Consider the following 18,716-nt stretch of genomic DNA (forward strand, 5'->3'; position numbering starts at 1 on the left):
ACACACACACACACACACACACACACACACACACACACACACACATATTATTTGGTGAGACTCCTCAAGGGACCACTTTTTAAATACAAGATTAGGATCCAAGAAATCAACACCGTATTTCAAAGATATTTCAAAGATACTTCAGCCTTGAGTTCACACAGGCTTCCAGGACTTGTGAGCCAGCCCAGCCCTGCGGGAGACACCTCCGTCTCCTTTAAAGCAAATGCCTTTCAGGGGCGGGGACAGGCGGTAGAAGAGGTCGGGAAGGTCCCTGATTTGGGGACTAATGTTATGACAGAAACCACCAGCTTGCCTAAAATCCTTCCAGACTGGGGGGGCGGGGAGGCTGGAGACAGGAAGATTCTCCTGCTGGGGCTTCAAGATGTGGGATCAGGAGCTGCTGCTGAGGCGGTCGCGTGAAGGTGAAGAAGCCCAAGCGCCCGAGGTTCCAGGCGAGGCCTGCGGCATGTCTATTTTACTGATTGCACCCGCCAAAGCCCCTGCAGCCCGAGCCCGCGCGCACACACACACACCCAGGTCAATCATTGCCCACCCAAGCTTAACCCTCGAGGAGGGCTCCCCTCCCCCTGCGACCACCCCAAGGCGTCCATCATACCCCCCACCCCGCTCCCCGCCAGGCTCCCGGGCCCCGCCTTCGCCTTACACTGAATGGGCGGGTAGCAACTGGGGTCTTCGCCTCCGGGCTGGCAGCGGCTGGAGAAGGCGCTGCGCGGGGTCACGTAGTTGCTGGGGAAGATGCCCACCCGCTGGTTCAGCTGCCCCGTCCACCAGCCCTCGTCGCCGGACACCTGCGAGTCCTTGGACAGCACCTCCACCACGTCGCCCAGCCGCAGGGTCAGCTCGTCCTCGCCCGCCGCCTCGTACTCGAACACGGCCGTCCAGTAGGGCAGCGGCGCGTCGGAGCCCAGCTCCCTGGGGACTGCCGCCGCCGCCTCCTCCTCCTCTTCCTCCTCCTCCTCGGCCCCGGCCCCGGCCCCCGCTCCATCCTCCCCCGGCGGGGCTGCAGCGGCGGCGCTCGCCAGGCAGCCGAGAAGCGCTCTGGAGGGCTCCATGGAGCGGCCGATCCATAGGGTGCGGGGCTGCTGCCGCCCGCAGGAGCCGCCGCCGCCTATTGTTCATGCGGCTCCGCAGAGCTGGGGGGACCCCCTCCCCCGACGGCGGCCGCAGGTAGGGGCCGGGCTGGCGGGGCGGGGAGAGTCGGCTCGCTAGGGCTGGGGCTGGGGCTGGCTCAGCGCGGCTACAAGTGCGCGGAGCGCGTAGTGCTCACCGCAGCATGGGGGCGCGGCGGGCCGGAGCCCCCGCCTTCGCGCTCGCCCCCTGGGGCGGCCTGGCCACCTCCGCCGCGGGTACCTGCTCGCGCAGCTGGTGCCCGGTGCCGCCAGCCGGCCGCCGCTCACCGCTCGGCGCCGCGCCCCGCCCCCTGCGCCGTCCGCACGCCCGGGACCACCTGACGCGGACCTGGCTCCGCCCCAGCCCTGCGGACCCTAGGAGGCGGGGCTTCACGGCGCCCGGGCCCGCCCCCGCACCATCCTGCCTTCCCATTGGCCGCCGCTGACCGGTCCGCAGGTTCCTCCAGCCGCGGTTGGGGCTGCCCCGCCAGCCGCCCGCCCCGCCCCTCTCCACCCCCTGCGCCTACGTCGCCCTCCCCCCCTCCTTCCGCCCCAACGTGCGGGCTCTCTCATTCTCAAACCCCAGGTTGACCCATTTCTCTCTCCCATTGGACCCCCGCATCTCCAACCATTGGTCCGAGGTACCTGTCCGTTTCCTGGGAGAGTTCAACACCGCCCGTCAGGAAGAGGCTGCGGCCTCATTGGGCGCCTGAGGAAGGATGGGTGGATACTCAAAGGTAAAGCCGAGCCCTCATTCAGACCAAAAAGGGTGAAGGAGACCGTTCCCTTTGTTTGCCGATAAGAGGTAGGGATTCCACTGGGCAGCATCTGTGTTCTTCATCCTAAAGTGAGATTTTGAGAGTGAGCAGAGGAGAAGCGGGCTGGGTTGCGGGCCCCGGGAGAGCTCTTTCTTCTCCAGCGCCTTCTTACCTTTGGATTTTCCCTTCTCTTGGAGCTGCCTCTGCCCTAGTCCTACCAGGTGGATCAGCTTCCACTCCAGTCCGACTGAATTGCACCCCGACTCCTTCCGTAACCTTTCATCTAGTAAGACCTTCAGGCCCACTGGAATGTTCTTTAGAACTCTTAAAACTACAGTTCTCGCCTCTGTGAAGACTGCATACAGCTCGCCCTTTCCTAGGTTCCTGTAAGAAGATATTCCAATACCGTTGATTTTTAGAATTCAGAGGAAAGACCACTTTACTGGAGCGCAAACTGAGGGTGGGAAAGCTGTCGGTGAAGTGGGCTTGGTCTCTCTGAAGAGGCTCAGTTTCTCTACAAATCTTGGAATTTTTTTGCCTGGGGGGAATTGCACCTTGGATCACAGTGACCTTAACAGAAATCAGATTAAGAACCAAAGCTGAATATACATGAAAACGATACTGCAGTTCATGAGCAAGGCTGACTTTTCTACATCCTTTCGTTGTCCTCCACTTCTCAAACATGAAAGAAAGAAAGAAAGGAAAGAAAGAAAGAAAGAAAGAAAGAGATGGCCCCTAATATTTCTTCTGTGCTTTAATCCTTTCACGGCAATATAGATTTCCAGTGAGATGGTTCTCTGACATTTCAAAACAAGCCCATGCTGAGAGATCTAGCCTGATCTCTACTAAACTTTTCCCCTTCCGTGGTAGGAATAGATCCGATTTATTTGGCATCCACTGAGTGTTTTTTGTCTAATTATAGTTTGAGGGTAATTGTTAGACACACTGAAGACAGTGGGGCAATTTGGAAAGAAAGCCAGGGCTGGCATCTCCAGCTTTGCTGCCACCAGCTGCAATATCTTGGGCAAGTACTCAACCGACTGCTCAACCTCAAAGTGAGGGGGTGGACTGGAAGATCTCCTATGATCTTGTAGGCCTGACATTCTGTGGCTTGTACATGAGTATGGCTACACTCATGTGTCCCACATGAGTGTCCCACCCATTTCAGGCCTTGAAGAAGTTAGGGTAGAGTGCCATACCAAAGGTCAACTGCAGTAGGGCTTGAGAAAGAATTTCTGAGTAAATGCCCTAAAAGAGTGTTCAGATTCTTATTGTGCATAGGATCAGTGAACTGGAAAAGATATGGATGAGTCTTTGAGTAAACTCCCTAAATTTTGTTCAGAATAAAACTATGGCACTCCCAAGCAGAAGAGATCAAGTAAGGAGGGGGTAGAGGTATTTCATGTTTTTAAAAAGACCATAAGAAGAAAGGTTTTCTTGATAAAAATTTAATTTGGAGGAAGAAGGAATTTTCCAAAATGATGTAGACACACGGAGAGAAACAAACAGAAAAAAAAAAACAAAAACACTAAAAAGATATAGAGAAAAATTATCAGTGGTGATCTCTTTCAAGTGGTAGGATTATGAGTAATTGGGCAATTTTTATTGTCACTTTGCTTATTGATAATTTTGTATGTTTTACTATACAGTTTTGATCTCTACTTCTTCCCCACCCAGAAGAGAAGAAGAAAAAAAAATCCTTGATCCCTCTCAGTAGGAAAAGTCTAATTACCCACATAACTTAAATCTTTCATGAAGTGTCATTCATCAAACATTTCAAGAAGTCATTCAGTAAATATTTGTTGAATGGATAAGTGCTAGGAATTCAAATGAGGGAATATCCTTCAGGCTAAAGCTGTCTAGCAGAAGTTGTCTAGCCAGGTTTCATGGAAGAGGCAGAACTAAAGCCAGTCCTGGAGGTGGATGTAGGGGAACAGGGAGGAACCTGCATTCAGGATTGGAGGGTGAACATGGACCCACCACAGAGGTGGGGAAGCCTGAGTAAGCCCAGGGATACAGTAAAAGAATGAGAAAGAACTCTGAAAAGATAGGTTGAGGCCAGATTTGTCGAGGGCCTTGTAATTACTTGTTTCAGACAAGTAAATATTTAATTGACTATTTGTAATTATTTAATGTCTAGCTTGTTCACCATGAGGGCAGCAACCCTCTGATTCTCCAAAGCTGTCCCAGCACCTACAGGGCTCCTGGCACGTAATTGGTTCTCAGTACATATTTGTGACTGAATGACTGACTTGAATACCAGGCTGAGAAAAAAGAGTCTGTGTTTGGTTTAGTAGATAAAAGTTTAGCCCTGAAAGCTTTTGAGTAGGGCTGGGAGGTGACCCAATGTTACCATCTCTGAGGATGAGAATAGATGAGGAATGGATGAGGAGGTGCTTAAGTCGGGCATCCAAAGGTGTATACAGCTTGATTAGTGGAGAATAGGAAGTGTGGAAATGGAAATTAATGCAGTGGATAGAAATCACAGAAATACCAGCTTGAGAAGAGGTAAGAGAGCAAAAAGGGAGTGATGGAAAATAAACTTTACTAAATAAAAAAAGGGCAGATTGCAAAAGACTTTGACAGGCAAGTAGAATTACCAAGATTTCACCACTATTAAGCAAGGGGTGACAAATGTCACCCCAAAAAGAATCATTTTCTCTATCACACTGAAAGGTATAGCATAAGGCAGGGAGAAAATAATAGCAATTGGTGATGTGGCTTGGCAATGGACTTAACGTCAGAAGATCATGCTTTCTCCTGGCTCTGTCCTTTGAAATCCATGTGACTTGGGGCAGGGTACCTGTTTGAACCTCAGTTTCCTTATTTTTAAAGAGATGTAAAAATAGAACCTGATTTTTATAGAGGTTTGTAGGATTAAATGAGACAAGTCCTACAAGAGCTCTTAGCATGCTGCCTAGCACCCACTAGATATTAAACGTATTTATTTTCTTCTTTCCTCTACCCATCACGCTCAGAAGCACTCAAGGGAAGTAATTAGTTAATTGCACCCTAGGAAACTGCAGAGGCTTTTTTTTTTTTTTTTGTGGTACGCGGGACTCCCACTGTTGCGGCCTCTTCCGTTGCGGAGCACAGGCTCCAGACGCGCAGGCTCAGCGGCCATGGCTCACGGGCCCAGCCGCTCCGCGGCATGTGGGATCTTCTGGGACCGGGGCACGAACCCGTGTCCCCCGCATAGGCAGGCGGACTCTCAACCACTGCGCCACCAGGGAAGCCCTACAGAGGCTTCTTGACTGAGAGTTAAACCAGGGTTTTTCCCTTAAAAAAAAGAATAAAGAAAGAAAGAAAGAAAAGGGAGAAAGAAGGAGGGAGAAAAAAACAAACAGGCAAACAGGCATCATAGACTCTGATGATTAAAGTTTGGGGCCTTGGCTTTTAACTGGATCGGAATCCATACTCACTGTTTGCGATTAGGCAAGTTAATCCCCTGGTCCCCCTAGCTCCCTCATCTGGAAATTGGGGATAATAACTATCTCACTGGGCTCCTAGAATGATTAAATGACAGGATGTATATTATGTGCTTAGCACAGAGTCTGTCAAGTAGTAGTAGTTATTGTTATTATTTGAGCCTAAAGCACGATTTGGTAAATGAATATCACTCTCTCCTCAGGTCTTCTGGGAAGTATTTTAAATAAGTACTTTGGTGCTAAAATCCCTCAGGCAGATGTTCGGCTTTTCCAAGAGTCAGCCCACCCCTCTCACCTCTCACAGTACACCATTTCAGGAGAGGAGCCCTAGTTCCTGATTCATAAACCCCATTTGCAGTAATATGACATTCAGTAAATGTTTTGGGACAATGTGTGGTAGGGCTGATAGGACAGAAGTTGGAGCCAAACACTCGGGACCAAATCATTGTCAGTGTCACTGTGGACAAGGCACTTCATTCCTCTGAGTCTCCATTTCATTTGTTATAGAATGAGGCTGTTTGGTTGGTTTTTTTTTTTTTTTTTTTTTTTTTTTTTTGCGGTACGCGGGCCTCTCACTGTTGTGGCCTCTCCCGTTGCAGAGCACAGGCTCCGAACGCGCAGGCTCAGCGGCCATGGCTCACGGGCCCAGCCGCTCCGCGGCACGTGGGATCTTCCCGGACCGGGGCACGAACCCATGTCCCCTGCATCGGCAGGCGGACTCTCAACCACTGCGCCACCAGGGAAGCCCTAGAATGAGGCTGTTTTGAGGATTAGATGAAGTCAGGAGGACTCCCTGCAGTACCTAATACATAATAGGTGCTCAATAAATTGTAAATGTTCTTATCACAATCGATAGTATTTTAATTCCTGTCTTCTGAGAGTTAATGGGGCTTGAAACAACAAAATGGTAAGAAACCTTCCCTCCTTTCTTCTCCCTTGCATCTCCTACAAAGACCTCAGTTCAGAAAACAACTGTACCATGGCAGCTCTTTATTTTTTTTTAAGATTTTTTTTTGATACGGACCATTTTTAAAGTCTTTATTGAATTTGTTACTATATTGCTTCAGTTTTGTGTTTTGGTTCTTTGGTCACGAGGCATGTGGGATCTTAGCTCCCCAAGCAGGCCTTGAACCCACACCCCCTGCATTGGAAGGCGAAGTCTTAACCAGACCGCCAGGAAAGTCCCATGGCAACTGTTTAGAATGTCTCATCTCTGGAGACCAAGTTGCATTTTAACAATGATCAGAGTCTTTTAATCAAGGAATAAAGATCAAACGTAATTTCTGCTTCTTTCAGCCTGGTTGCAGAGCTAGCCCCGTGGGACGGCTCTCTATGAAATTAACCTCTTACGACCATGCTGGGTCTGCAAGGATTTCATTTAAGCCTTTCAATCAGGGACCCCAAATAGGTCCAATCAAAAGAGAATTAAAGGGAAGATTATCCGTACAATTGGGGTTTTTGAAGAACATGTAATGACTGGGAAAATGATCACATAAAGTGGAAAGGAAAAAAAGATAGAAAACTATCTGTTGTTATCTTAAAAAATTTTTTTAAGTAAATTGGATAAATCAAGAAAAAGAATTGTATATGTAATATATTTCTAATTTTATGGAATGTATGTTTGCATTAATATTATTGAAAGAAATATATCAAAATGTAAACCGGGCTTCCCTGGTGGTGCAGTGGTTAAGAATACATCTGCCAATGCAGGGGACACGGGTTCAAGCCCTGGTCCAGGAAGATCCCACATGCCGTGGAGCAACTAAGCCCATGCACCACAACTACCGAGCCTGCGCTCTAGAGCCCGTGAGCAACAACTACTGAAGCCCGCATGCCTAGAACCCGTGCTCCACAACAAGAGAAGATCCCCACATGCCGCGTAGCCACTAAGCCTGTGCTCCACAACTACTGAGCCTGCGCTCTAGAGCCCGTGAGCCACAGCTGCTGAGCCCGCACGCCACAACTACTAAACCCCACGCACCTAGAGCCCGTGCTCCACAACAAGAGAAGCCAACGCAATGAGAAGCCCGTGCACTGCAAAGCAGAGTAGCCCCCGCTCGCCGCAACTAGACAAAACCTGCGCGCAGCAACAAAGACCCAACTCAGCCAAAAATAAATAAATGAATAAATAAACAAATTTATTTTTTTTAGCAATGTGAATAATTATCTCCAGTCTAGATGATTATCTCCAGTCTAGGAGTGATATATTTTCTTTGTCCTGTACTATTCAGTATTTTCTACCATTAAAATGTACTGATTTTCTAATCAGAAAAGTATGTTATTATTAATGATCATTAAGAAAAATTTTAAGGATGTGGAAATGTGCATAGTATAACAATAAATGAAAAAGTAGTGAAAAAATCCTTCATACAATATGATTACAAATGTGTGTGGGTGCACGCGTGCGTCTGTGTGAATCAAGTGTAGTACCCAAAATCTCATTATTAATTATTTCTGAGCTGAGTGGTGGAGTATGGGTAATTTGTATTGCCTTCGTTTTACTTTTATTTTCCATATAGCTAAAATAACCATGCAATACTATTAGAATAAAGAACCACAAAATCTTTTTTTTTTTTGGTAATAATGAAATAGATTTCAAGCTGAAAGCATTATTGCAAGTTAGAGAGATGGTAGAGGAGGTAAAAAAGATAGACCCGAGGATGACAATAATAATAATATTAATAACAATATTGATAATGACTCCTATGAATTGAGGGCACACTGCGAATGCCATCACTGTTTACAATCATTTTTTTTTTTCAGAGTCTTTAATGACTCTTCCAAGCAAACAAAAATTCCTGGAATATAAACAGTCCATTGCTTGCCTATCTTTTCCACCTCCTGGAGGGAACATTCTTAAGTTATATGCAGACAGACATGTGGCTAGGTACTTTTAGAACTATTCAGTAATTTAGCTTAGCTGTGGTCTTACTCACCTAACACAGGCATAGACTTCTTTTATTCTTCAGCTTTTCAAATCTCCGTCTTTAAATCATGTTGGTGACCAAGACTTAATTGAAACTTCAGCTCACTGTCTTGCTTTTGAGATTAATGCCTCCTTATCAGAAAAAAAAATCAATTTAAAGATTTTTGTTATTTCTTATTTAAATAAACCAGTAAGATCTGATGAATGAGCAACTCTCACAGTTGTTCGTGAAAAATACATTTTATGAGAGCAGGAGCTGTGTAGTTATGGACGTGGCACAGCAATGCCCTCCTAGAGACCATGGTGGACAACCTCGCCACCGTGTGGTATTGAGGAGTATGGCGGCCATATTTCTCTCTTTTTTAATGACATTTTTTTTCTAGTTTTACACTTCTTTTTTAAGTAACTTTATTTGTTTTTAACTTTTGGCTGCGTTGCGTCTTTGTTGCTGCGCGTGGGCTTTCTCTAGTTGCAGCGAGCGGGGGCTACTCTTCGCTGCGGTGCACAGGCTTCTCATTGTGGTGCCTTCTCTTGTTGCAGAGCATGGGCTCCAGGCACACGGGCTTCAGTAGTTGTGGCACGCGGGCTCAGTAGTTGTGGCTCACGGGCTCTAGAGCGCAGGCTCAGTAGTTGTGGCGCTCGGGCTTAGTTGCTCCATGGCATGTGGGATCTTCCCAGACCAGGGCTCGAACACGTGTCCCCTGCATTGGCAGGCAGATTCTTAACCACTGTGCCACCAGGGAGGTCCCTGGTTTTACACTTTAAGTGCTGAAAGTAACCTTCGTGATCACTGGGTGGAGCCTCTTCAACTGTTGTGGAAACCAAAACCTAGACCATGGATATCACTGGGGCTTGAACCCAAATCTTCAGACCCTCTTCTGGCCCTTTCTTGCCACACAATTACTTCTAGTTCTTCAAGTTCACTCAGAGACTAGCTGCATGTCATTTGAGGGGAAACTTAGCGCCATCTAATGCAATAACTCAATTTTACATCCAAGGAAGCCCAAGTCTAGAGAGGACAAATTACTTGCTAAAGGGTCCACAGCTAATTCTGTGTCCCTTGTTTTTTATTCCATTCATTCATTTACTCACCAAACATTTACGCATGTGTCTACTATGTGACAGGCACTATCCAAGGCGCTAGAGATACAATAGTGAACAAAAATAGACAAAACGCCCTTCATAAATCACATCTTCTAATAGGAGAGACAGACAAATAGAATAAGCAAGTAAAATACACAATATAATATTACAGAGGGATCTGTGTTAAGAAGGGAAAAAAGGCAGTGGAGGGAGAGAGTGGAAGATGAAATGTTAGAAGAGGTTATATTTCAGAGTGGCCAGAGAAGTTCCTCCTTAGCAAGGTGACTTTTGAAATAAAGAACTGAAGAAATTGAGAAAGCCAACCATACAGATATGGGGGAAGAGCATTCAGGCAGAGGAAACAACAGTGCAAAGGCCCTGAGGCAGGATCGTACCTGTGTATTGAAGAAAAGAGCAAGGAGGCCACCCTAATGGGTATGAGAGTTCCAGGGTAGCAAGAAGTAGGAGAAGTAATGGGGTGCCAGATCATGGGGTACTTTCCAGTCAAAGGAGGACTTTGGCTTTTACTTTTGTGAACAAAGAAGAACAAAAAGCATTACTCATCACCCAGTTCTACCAGGGTGAAGTCGCAACCCACTGGGGTCTCCCACTCACAGTGTGCCCTGAGAGGAATTCAGAAGGCAAAACAAGATGAGGCACTCTGTGCTCAGGATAAATGGGCCGCTAGATAGTAGACACATGTCTCAGGAAGAATTTCAATGACCCCAGATTCTTGCATCTTCCATACACAGAAAAGCACTAAAGTCATTAACTTGAGATGTCTGTTCTTTGTGACCAGCAACACTCTTCTACCAAGATGCATGCTTGACTGCATGTGTTCCCTAGCCCCCAAAATTTGTATGTAAACTGACTCCTTAATTTGGAGCAGTTCCTCAGAGCTCAGTGGCTGTCTCCCGGGCTACAGTCCTTAGTAAGTCCCTGAAACTCGACAACTCTTATGTTGTGTGTTTTTAAGTTGACACTTTGAATGAGATGGGAGCCATTGAAGAGCGTTCAGCAGGGGAGTTGCGTGGTCCATCTTTAACAGGAGCACTCAGGCCACTAGGTTCACCATGGGCTGCAGAAACAAGGGCAGGGGCATGAGATGGGGAGTCTCTTCAATAATTCTGGCAACAGATAGCAGCAGGTTAGACGATGGGGGTGACCAGGAGTGTGGTGAAGGGTGGTCAGAATTGTAAACTATATTTTGAGGGTAGAGCAGCTAGCTTTGCTGGTGGATTGGAAGAGGTGGGAAAGAAAGAGGGGTCAAGGATGACGCCAAGGTTTATGGCCTGAGCAACTGAAAGCATAGCATTGCCATTAATGGAAAACAGAGAGCATCTCAGCAGCTCACTGTTAGGCATGTTCAGTGTGAGAGCACCGCCCCACCCCCAAGTGGAGATGTCGGGTGGGCAGCTGATTATGTAGGTCTGCAGTTCAGCCACGAACTGTTAAGTAGTAACAGTCCAGTCCGGAAAACATGAGCTCCATAAAGTGACTAAGGGCACCATAGAAAACATTCAAGCCCAAATGGTAAAATACTTCCTATTTTGGCATGGAGCTTTCCAGATTTCTACCCCCCAAAATTTGTTTTTTATTTTCACTGAATGAAAGGTTCTTTAAATTCTATAGTGCTTTACACTTTTCAAAAGTTTCACACACATGATTTCATATAATCTCATAATAACCCCTTTTTCCGCCACCCCTAGATTCCCCCTCCTACCCCCACTGGTAACCACTGGTTTGTTCTCTATATCTGTGAGTCTGCTTCTTTTTTGTTTTATTCACTAGTTTGTTGTATTTTTTATTTACTCTTTATTTTTATTTTTGTGGGGGCTGCGTTGTGTCTTCGTTGCTGCGTGAGGGCTTTCTCTGGTTGCGGTGAGTGGGGGCTACTCTTCGTTGCGGTGCACAGGCTTCTCATTGCGGTGGCTTCTCTTGCTGTGGAGCACGGGCTCTAGGCGCCCGGGCTTCAGTAGTTGCAGCACACAGTCTCAGTAGCTGCGGTGAGCACAGGCTCTAGAGCGCAGGCTCAGTAGTGTGGCGCACGGGTTTAGTTGCTCCGCGGCATGTGGGATCTTCCCGGACCAGGGCTCGAACCCATGTCCCCTGCACTGGCAGGCGGATTCTTAACCACTGCACCACCAGGGAAGTCCCATTTGTTGTATTTTTTTAGATTACACATATAAGTGATATCATACAGTATGTGTCTTTCTATGTCTGACTTATCCAAAGAAACTTTTTAAACGGCTCTGCCTTGCAGAGTTGAAGGCTGTTCACCTTTTGCTCACAGACGTGACATGAGTCTCGCGACACTGGTCAGGTCTGTGGGATGATGTTTGCGTGTTTTCTGGGTTACAGAATGGAGCCCCGCGTGGGCCAGTGGGAGCCCCAGAGGGCGGCCTGTCAGGCCAGTGGAACGTCAGGGAAATGATCTTGTGCTTCCTGTTGAACTAAAGGTGGCTCAATCCCGATTTGAAGACTTCCCTTTGTTTCTTTGGATTGTGTTGATGCCCAGGTAAGGTGCCATTGCTTACAGCAGTGTGATCTGTCTCTTTATTATTTTATTACTTGCCCTTAACCCACCCCCTACTCCACCCTCCCATAGCTTTACACGTGATGGAATTGACATTCTTTCTTTTGCATCTTGTCGTCTCTTGGGGACAACAGCAAGGGATGGCAGAGTGACTGAGAGCTTATTGGGTACCAGGCAATAGGTTAGGAGTTGATTCACATGCCCTCATTTGGCGTACAAGGACAATGCCGCTGACCTACCAACTAGGCCACCACTTGTAACAACAACCAACATGGAAACAGCATTTTCAGTTCCAAAAACACTTTTACCCATAGGTGCACTGACTAGGAGTATAGCTTCTAGAACCAGACTGTCTGTGTTTGAATCCCAGTTCTGTTATGACTGGCTGTGTGTTCTAGGACAATTTACTTAACATGTCTGTTAAACCTCAGTTTCTTCATCTGCACAATGGGGATTTAAAAAATCGTACCTACCTCCTAAAGTGCTTTTCTATAGCTTTATTGCAGTATAATTGATACAAAGAACTGCACATACTTAATGTTTTAAATTTGATAAGTTTGGATGTATGTAAACGCCCACAATCTGAAGTAGTTTTAAGGATTGAGGTAATGCATGGGCAGCTCTAAGAACTGTGCCTGCAGTCTAGTATGTCCTCAATAAAGGCAGATGGGATTATATTACCTCTTTGGGCCCTCAAAAAAAAATTCCTATAAAGCAGGTATTCTTTTTAACCGACTTTGCTAATAAGGAAACTGAGGCTCAGGGAAGCTATTTAATGTGATAACTCAGTAATAAGTAGCAGAAGCCCTAGACCCAGTCACGGGTAACAGCCTTCGATCCCCAAACTTTTCCTAGTCGGAATCCATTTCCTCCAGAGGGTTGGTTTTTGTGTTAACTTTCTCACCAAGTCTTCTGGTGTCCACTGGCTTTGTGAAAGAACACACTGAGATTGGAGGAGAATAGCAGCAAAAATAACCTTTCTCGGACACCTCAGTGTGTCAGGCTGGTGTCCAGCACTTCTCATGCCTTTCACATTTCATCTTTACCAAAAAACTATGCGCTGGGTACTTTTAATAACCCCTTTGTATATAAACTGGGGCCCAGAGCCATTAAGTTACAGGAGTGGTGTGAGTTGGGGCAGAATCCAAGATCCACCCGTTTATGCACAGGAAGACTTTCAGGTTCCGATATGGGAAGGCTTTTAGACCCGGACTGGGGGAGGCAGGCCAAGCTGTGACAGCCGAGCAGTGACACCTGGGGCAGCCCCACCCACCCTTCAAGCTCAGAGGCTATGCAGGCTCTCAGCCCTCCCAGCCCAGGGCCAGGCCGAACCCCTCCACTTGAGACGCAGTGAGTGTAGCCTCCAGTTCAGAGAATCCCTGGTCCAGAGGGTGTCTCCAGGCATGGAGGATGGACTGAAGATGTCTGTTTGGGGCCAAGGAGAGCGCAGAGGAAGTCTGAGATTTGGACTCCAACCCACGCCCCGTCACCATCCCCATCGCAGGCCTCACGCACCCTCCCGGGTCAGGGCTGGCAGTCTGCGCTTATTCCTTGCCTCTTGGCATTTAGATTCCCTTGCTCCTCTTCTGGGCCTCCAGCATATCATAAGTAGAATTTCTCATGGGTAAATGGGACAATTTCCCCACTCAGACGTGAGGCTAGGTGTGGGAGAATAGAAACATATGGGGGCTTGGCCTGAGTTTAGGTTTTAATGTGAGCAACCTGGTGTTTCTCTCTCTCGATCCTTCCTTCCCTCCTTCCTTTCTTCTTCCCCCCACTCTTTCCTTCTTTCCATCCTTCCTTCTTTTTACAGAGAGAGGCAGAACCACAACATACAGCTTGAGCGAGCTCCGATCTCCCTACTCCCACCAGAGGCAGCCTGCTTCCTATCCTGGGCGAGCTGGGTTCAGAACAGGCACTTTGCACACTTCAGGTGTCTTTGGTGTGGGGCGCGGATGTGGCCGGGTGTGACTGTTCTCCCCCTAAGTTAAGCCACTGATCGTAACTATATGTCCGAATGCCTATTAATAACCGCAGGCAGCCCACTTGTCCCCTGTCACTCCAGCTGCTCCAACAGTGACCCATTCTCTGCCCTGCCCTCCTCCCTCGTGAGCTACAGCTGGGTCTACAGATGCCATCTGCTCCACATTCCCCTCTCTCACGTGCCTCATTCTCCATCCCTGGGTTGCTGTCTTCTGGGGCTGTGACACCAGGTCACTAATACGGGAAGTGAGAAGGAAAGGAAAGAAGGAAATAAAATAATAACAACTGATTCTGATAAACCCTCCAACCCTTAACATTCTACGCCCAGGTTCCTTCCAGTCATTGATGATGAAAATAGTGCTCCTGGGTCTCAGAGTTCCCAAGGCCTGTGGTTTGGATAAGGAGCCTTTCCACTGGGTAGGCTTGCTACAGATGCTGATCCCACTAACCGCCGAGGAAATTTATCTTCTTGTTGGTGAAGCCTTCAGCCCTCCCATTCTGTTTGTTTCTTCCCTGACTCAGCTTCTCTCCTTTTTTATAAACTGCTACCAAGGAAGGACTTGAAATTTGAAGTATAAATAAATAATACCTCAACTATTACCTGAAATGAAGATTTGAAACTTAAAAGGGACCCAAGAAGAGAAGCATCTCAATAGAGAACAAGAGCTCTAGGAGAGTCGGTTCTGGGTTCTATGTCCCCAGTTACTGACTGGAGCATCTCTCATGCACATTCGCATCGTCAATAACACCAACCCATTCCTACCTTGGAGCAGAGGATGGCACCAGATCATCCTCAAGATCTCTTCTAGCTCTGAAGAAACGGAGATGAACAGAAGAATGGACGCCACCAGCAAGCTGGGAAAAAGAAATCTTAAGAGCCTGTGATTTCAAAGAGCCTTCTGGTTGGGACCCCTGAAATCAGATGGCCAAGTGTGGCCTATACAGCATAAATATTATGACTCTGACAGTAGTGATATCAGCCTCAGGCCCTTTTGTAATTCCATCTCTTCAAAATCATCCTTCACTACTTCCTGCAAACAAAACTTCCTCTGCCTAGTGGACTCCTACCTACCCTTGAAGACCTAGCTCCAAATCTCCACACTCTGGGAACACTTTCCTGACCATCCTGAAGACACACAGGAGGTTTCCTCTCTGGGTCACACAGGACTGACCCGCACTCAGAGCCCTCGCCACTTTGCACTGCCGTCTCCTCCCCTCCCTTGACCATCAGATCTTTGAGGAAAGAGACTTGGCCTTCATCTTTGCCTGGCACATTCCTGGTTGTCCTACTTTGAATGGAGAGAGGTAAGAGTGGTTATATAATGATCTACCGTCATGAAGGCTTTCCCCTACATTTTCTCATTTAGCCTTCACACAGCCCTGGTGACATGACTTGCCCAGGTCATTTGGTAAATAGCAGAACTGGAAGATCTCACCCAGTTTGGGGACCATCAACCCCAGCTTGTAGGTGTCCCTGAAAGCCTCCTGTCACGTAGGAGAAAACTTCCCCAAAAGTCAGTATTCCCCTCACCTTCCTTCTCCTCTCTCTCCCATCAAGTTCAATTGTCAGACGGCTAAGATAGCCGAAAGGGTTTTTTTTTGGCCGGGCTGAGTAGCATGCGGGATCTTAGTTCCCGGACCAGGGACCGAACCCATGCCCCCTGCAGTGGAAGCACGGAGTCTTAACAACTGGACCACCAGGGAATTCCCTAGCTGAAAGTTTTGATAACCTGCCTTCTTTCACTGTTTGTCTACCTCCTCTGGCAAAGACCCCACCTGAAGAGCAGAAACTGTTCTCCTGGAGGCCACCAGACTTCAGGCCTCTAACGTCAGAGCCCGGGCTCTCTGCCTTAAAGCATGATCTTCCTGAGTTGTTGCAGACCCCGTCTCTAAGATGGCAACCTAGCGTAAGCCACGATATAATTGGGGGCTCTTGAGGGCTCCTCTGTAATTGCTAAGAATCATCCACTGGATAGAGAGGAATGATATATATTCTATATTCATCATCACAATTCATCAGGTTCTCTTCCTTCTAGCTGTGTGTCCTATATAGCAAGCTATTCAGTACTCTGGACCTCAGTCTTGACATCTGTGAAAATAGGAATTTAACTTAATCAATATAAATTAGATACCACTGCTTACAGAGCCCAGGCTAGGTAGTAGGGCTATAGATCAACAGAATATTGGTCTCTGCCCTCAATAAACTAAAGTCAAATGGGAGAGTCAGGAATTAAAAAGCAGGACCCACAGCAGAGTGAGATAAAGTAGATATGGAAGAAAGGCTATTAATACCTGATTTGCCAACCTGATTTGGCAGTTGGGCCAAGAATCAAATGAGGTCATGAATATCAAGTATTCTTAAAGCACTGCAAATGTAAGCAAATATGTTATTTGTCTTCTGTAGGAGACACCAGATGCGTTGTGTGCTCAGATCTCTCCTTTTCCAAGAACTGCTCCTATACCCAAATCCACATCATAATGGTGACGCGCCCCCTCCAAGCGCCACTTTGGCCATTTTGGTTGATTGAGCCAGACGCAGACCCCTGGCCGAAGCTGGGCCACATAGCCTCCCTGCTCTAGGTTTGGAGTGGGAATGAAGGTAACTCAGATTCAGTCACCCTGGCCTCTTGATTAGAGCAGATACAAATCCTGGAGGCACAGACAGCTATTTTCTGACAAGGTGGACTGAAAAATTAAAGAATGCCCAACTGCCACATCTGAATGGAAAAGTGAAGCAGATTTAGAGAGGAGACAAGACAAGGGGCAGAGTCTACCTGGCATTCAGGCCTTAGTTCAGGTCTGTCCCTGGCTGCCAGAGATGGCATCCCAGTAAGGACCATCTTTTGCTAAACAGCTCTGGTGGCCTTCAATCCCTTGCGACTAAAAGATTTGTCATTAAGCAGTTTCTAAACAAATTCAATTCAGGCTAATGTAGGACAGAAGTCCCTCCCTAGCCCATGTAAGGGCTGTGCCATTCATTCATTCAGTCAGTCAATTAGTCAATGAATATTATTGAATGCCAGCTATTTACAAGAGTCATAAGAAGTAGAAGAGAAGTTGGCTGTATCTTCTATGATATAAACCAGGCACTGGGTGTCAGCCTTCAGGCCAGCAGCTCTCAGAGCTCCTGAAATTCCCCAGTTGTGCCCTGGGAGCCCTTTGGTGGTACCTGATGATGCTGTCACTTGCAGTTTTTCCTGAGAGGCTCTGGAGCCTTGGACACCATGACGTTTGTCTGCACATCACCCCTCCCCTTCCGGTAGCAGCCACTAGACCCTACTCTTACCACCCCCCACATACACACATACTTTTGAGGAGCTGCCCTACCCCATTCCGTGGTCTTTTGGTGAAGCTGTTCATCACAGGACTCCTCCCCTGATCACGGCATGGACACAGGACCTAAGTGGGCAATCAGAATCTCTTCCTGGGGAATCTGAATTTTGAGTTGAGACAAATACAGAGAGTCATCTCATAGCAGCACCCCATAAAACAGATTCCCCCGGTGCCCTGCTGAGAGCAGGGCAGCCCACTCCCTGGACTCAGTTGTTCCTTTAAAGCTGTAGCCACTCCAGCATCCGTCACTCAAAAAATAAATATCTTCTGAACTAAATCGGCCAATCAGTTACTTGTAATCTAAGAGTCCTGAACTATCTCCTTTTCAGATCAATGCTCATGGATGAATGAAGAAAAGAGAAGGAAAGTAGAAGAAAGAGGAAAGTTGCTTCAGGTTCCCTACCCAAGCCTACAGCCCAAGCCTCGATCTTATTTTTAAGACCCTTTACTGAGCCTATATTTATCATGAGGTTTTTTTTTTTTATTATTTATGGAAATCTACACAAGTAATTTGGCTGAAGGCTGGAGCTTATTTCAGGAAAGCAAGTCTTTCATTTCTCCAAAGCCCCTGTTAGCTCCTCCCGCACCTGTTCTCTCTTCTGTCAAGCCACCTATCGCTAATATCCAGAGCAAAAAGAACCAGGATCCAGATTCCAAAACAGGATGTAAGTGATGCTTAGAGAAACAGGTGTGTGATTTTTGTCATAAATTGTCTTAATATAATCTTTCCAGTCAATACATATGCCTCATGAAAATGCATTTCTTATCTCACAAAGGTTGCCTCCCAAAGTAAGACTCATAGAATCCCCCCAAATAAACCATAAATCCAAGCCCCTCATTTTACAAATGAGGAAACTAAGGTGCAGAACAAGTAGCTTGCACACTCGATAACATGGAGCTAACCAACAGCAGATCCAGGACCAGAGTTCATGTCCTTTCGCCACTAGGTCGGAGTTTTTCCACTATTTCATGCCTCCTCTCACACTACAACTCACTTTCTTTAAATATAAGAATTTCCTTAATCTGTATATATATAAATATTCTATTGGGCGATAAATACTTGACAGAGGATCTGTATACAAAAACCCTAAAGTATGTGCCTCCACTAGTACTCAAGATCCATACTTTATGCAAATTGTCAGTATGGATATAGAATTCAATTGCACAATTTAATGTACATTCAACTCTTAACTAAATACAATGTAAACAAAGTTACCTGGTACTCAGTTATTATTTTTTTTCACTCCCCAAAGTGAATGGTAGAATTAGAACCAATGAAAGAAAAATGACAAGGAATTTGATTTGGGCAAGACGTGTTTAAGGGGATGCTCAGAGGTGGTGAGTTCTCCATCACAAGAGGTCAAGCAGAGGTCAGACAAGCAATCATTTTTCAGGGATGTTAGAGAGCGCTGGTTCTCCAACTCTTTCATAAGCACCAGAATCATCCCAAGAGCTTGTTAAACAGAGATTGCTGGGACCCACCCCCTGAGTTTCTGATTCAGGGAGTCTGGGATGGGGCTTGAAGCTGTGCATTTCTAA

General features: G+C 46.8%; 1 protein-coding gene across 2 annotated transcripts in view; it reads right to left on the reverse strand.

Annotated features, from left to right (window-relative positions):
- The window catches only part of MAP3K9 (mitogen-activated protein kinase kinase kinase 9), a 71,042-nt gene extending 69,969 nt beyond the window's left edge, over positions 1 to 1,073 (reverse strand). For both annotated transcript variants that reach the window (XM_029238254.1, XM_029238253.1), the window contains exon 1: positions 665 to 1,073. In XM_029238254.1, the coding sequence (XP_029094087.1) occupies positions 665 to 1,073 (409 nt within the window). The remainder of the gene's footprint in view (positions 1 to 664) is intronic.
- Positions 1,074 to 18,716: the final 17,643 nt, after the last annotated feature.

The sequence above is a fragment of the Monodon monoceros genome, unplaced genomic scaffold, assembly GCF_005190385.1.
Source record: "Monodon monoceros isolate NGI ecotype Baffin Bay Population unplaced genomic scaffold, NGI_Narwhal_1 Super_Scaffold_21, whole genome shotgun sequence".
In the NCBI taxonomy this organism is placed as follows: domain Eukaryota; kingdom Metazoa; phylum Chordata; class Mammalia; order Artiodactyla; family Monodontidae; genus Monodon; species Monodon monoceros.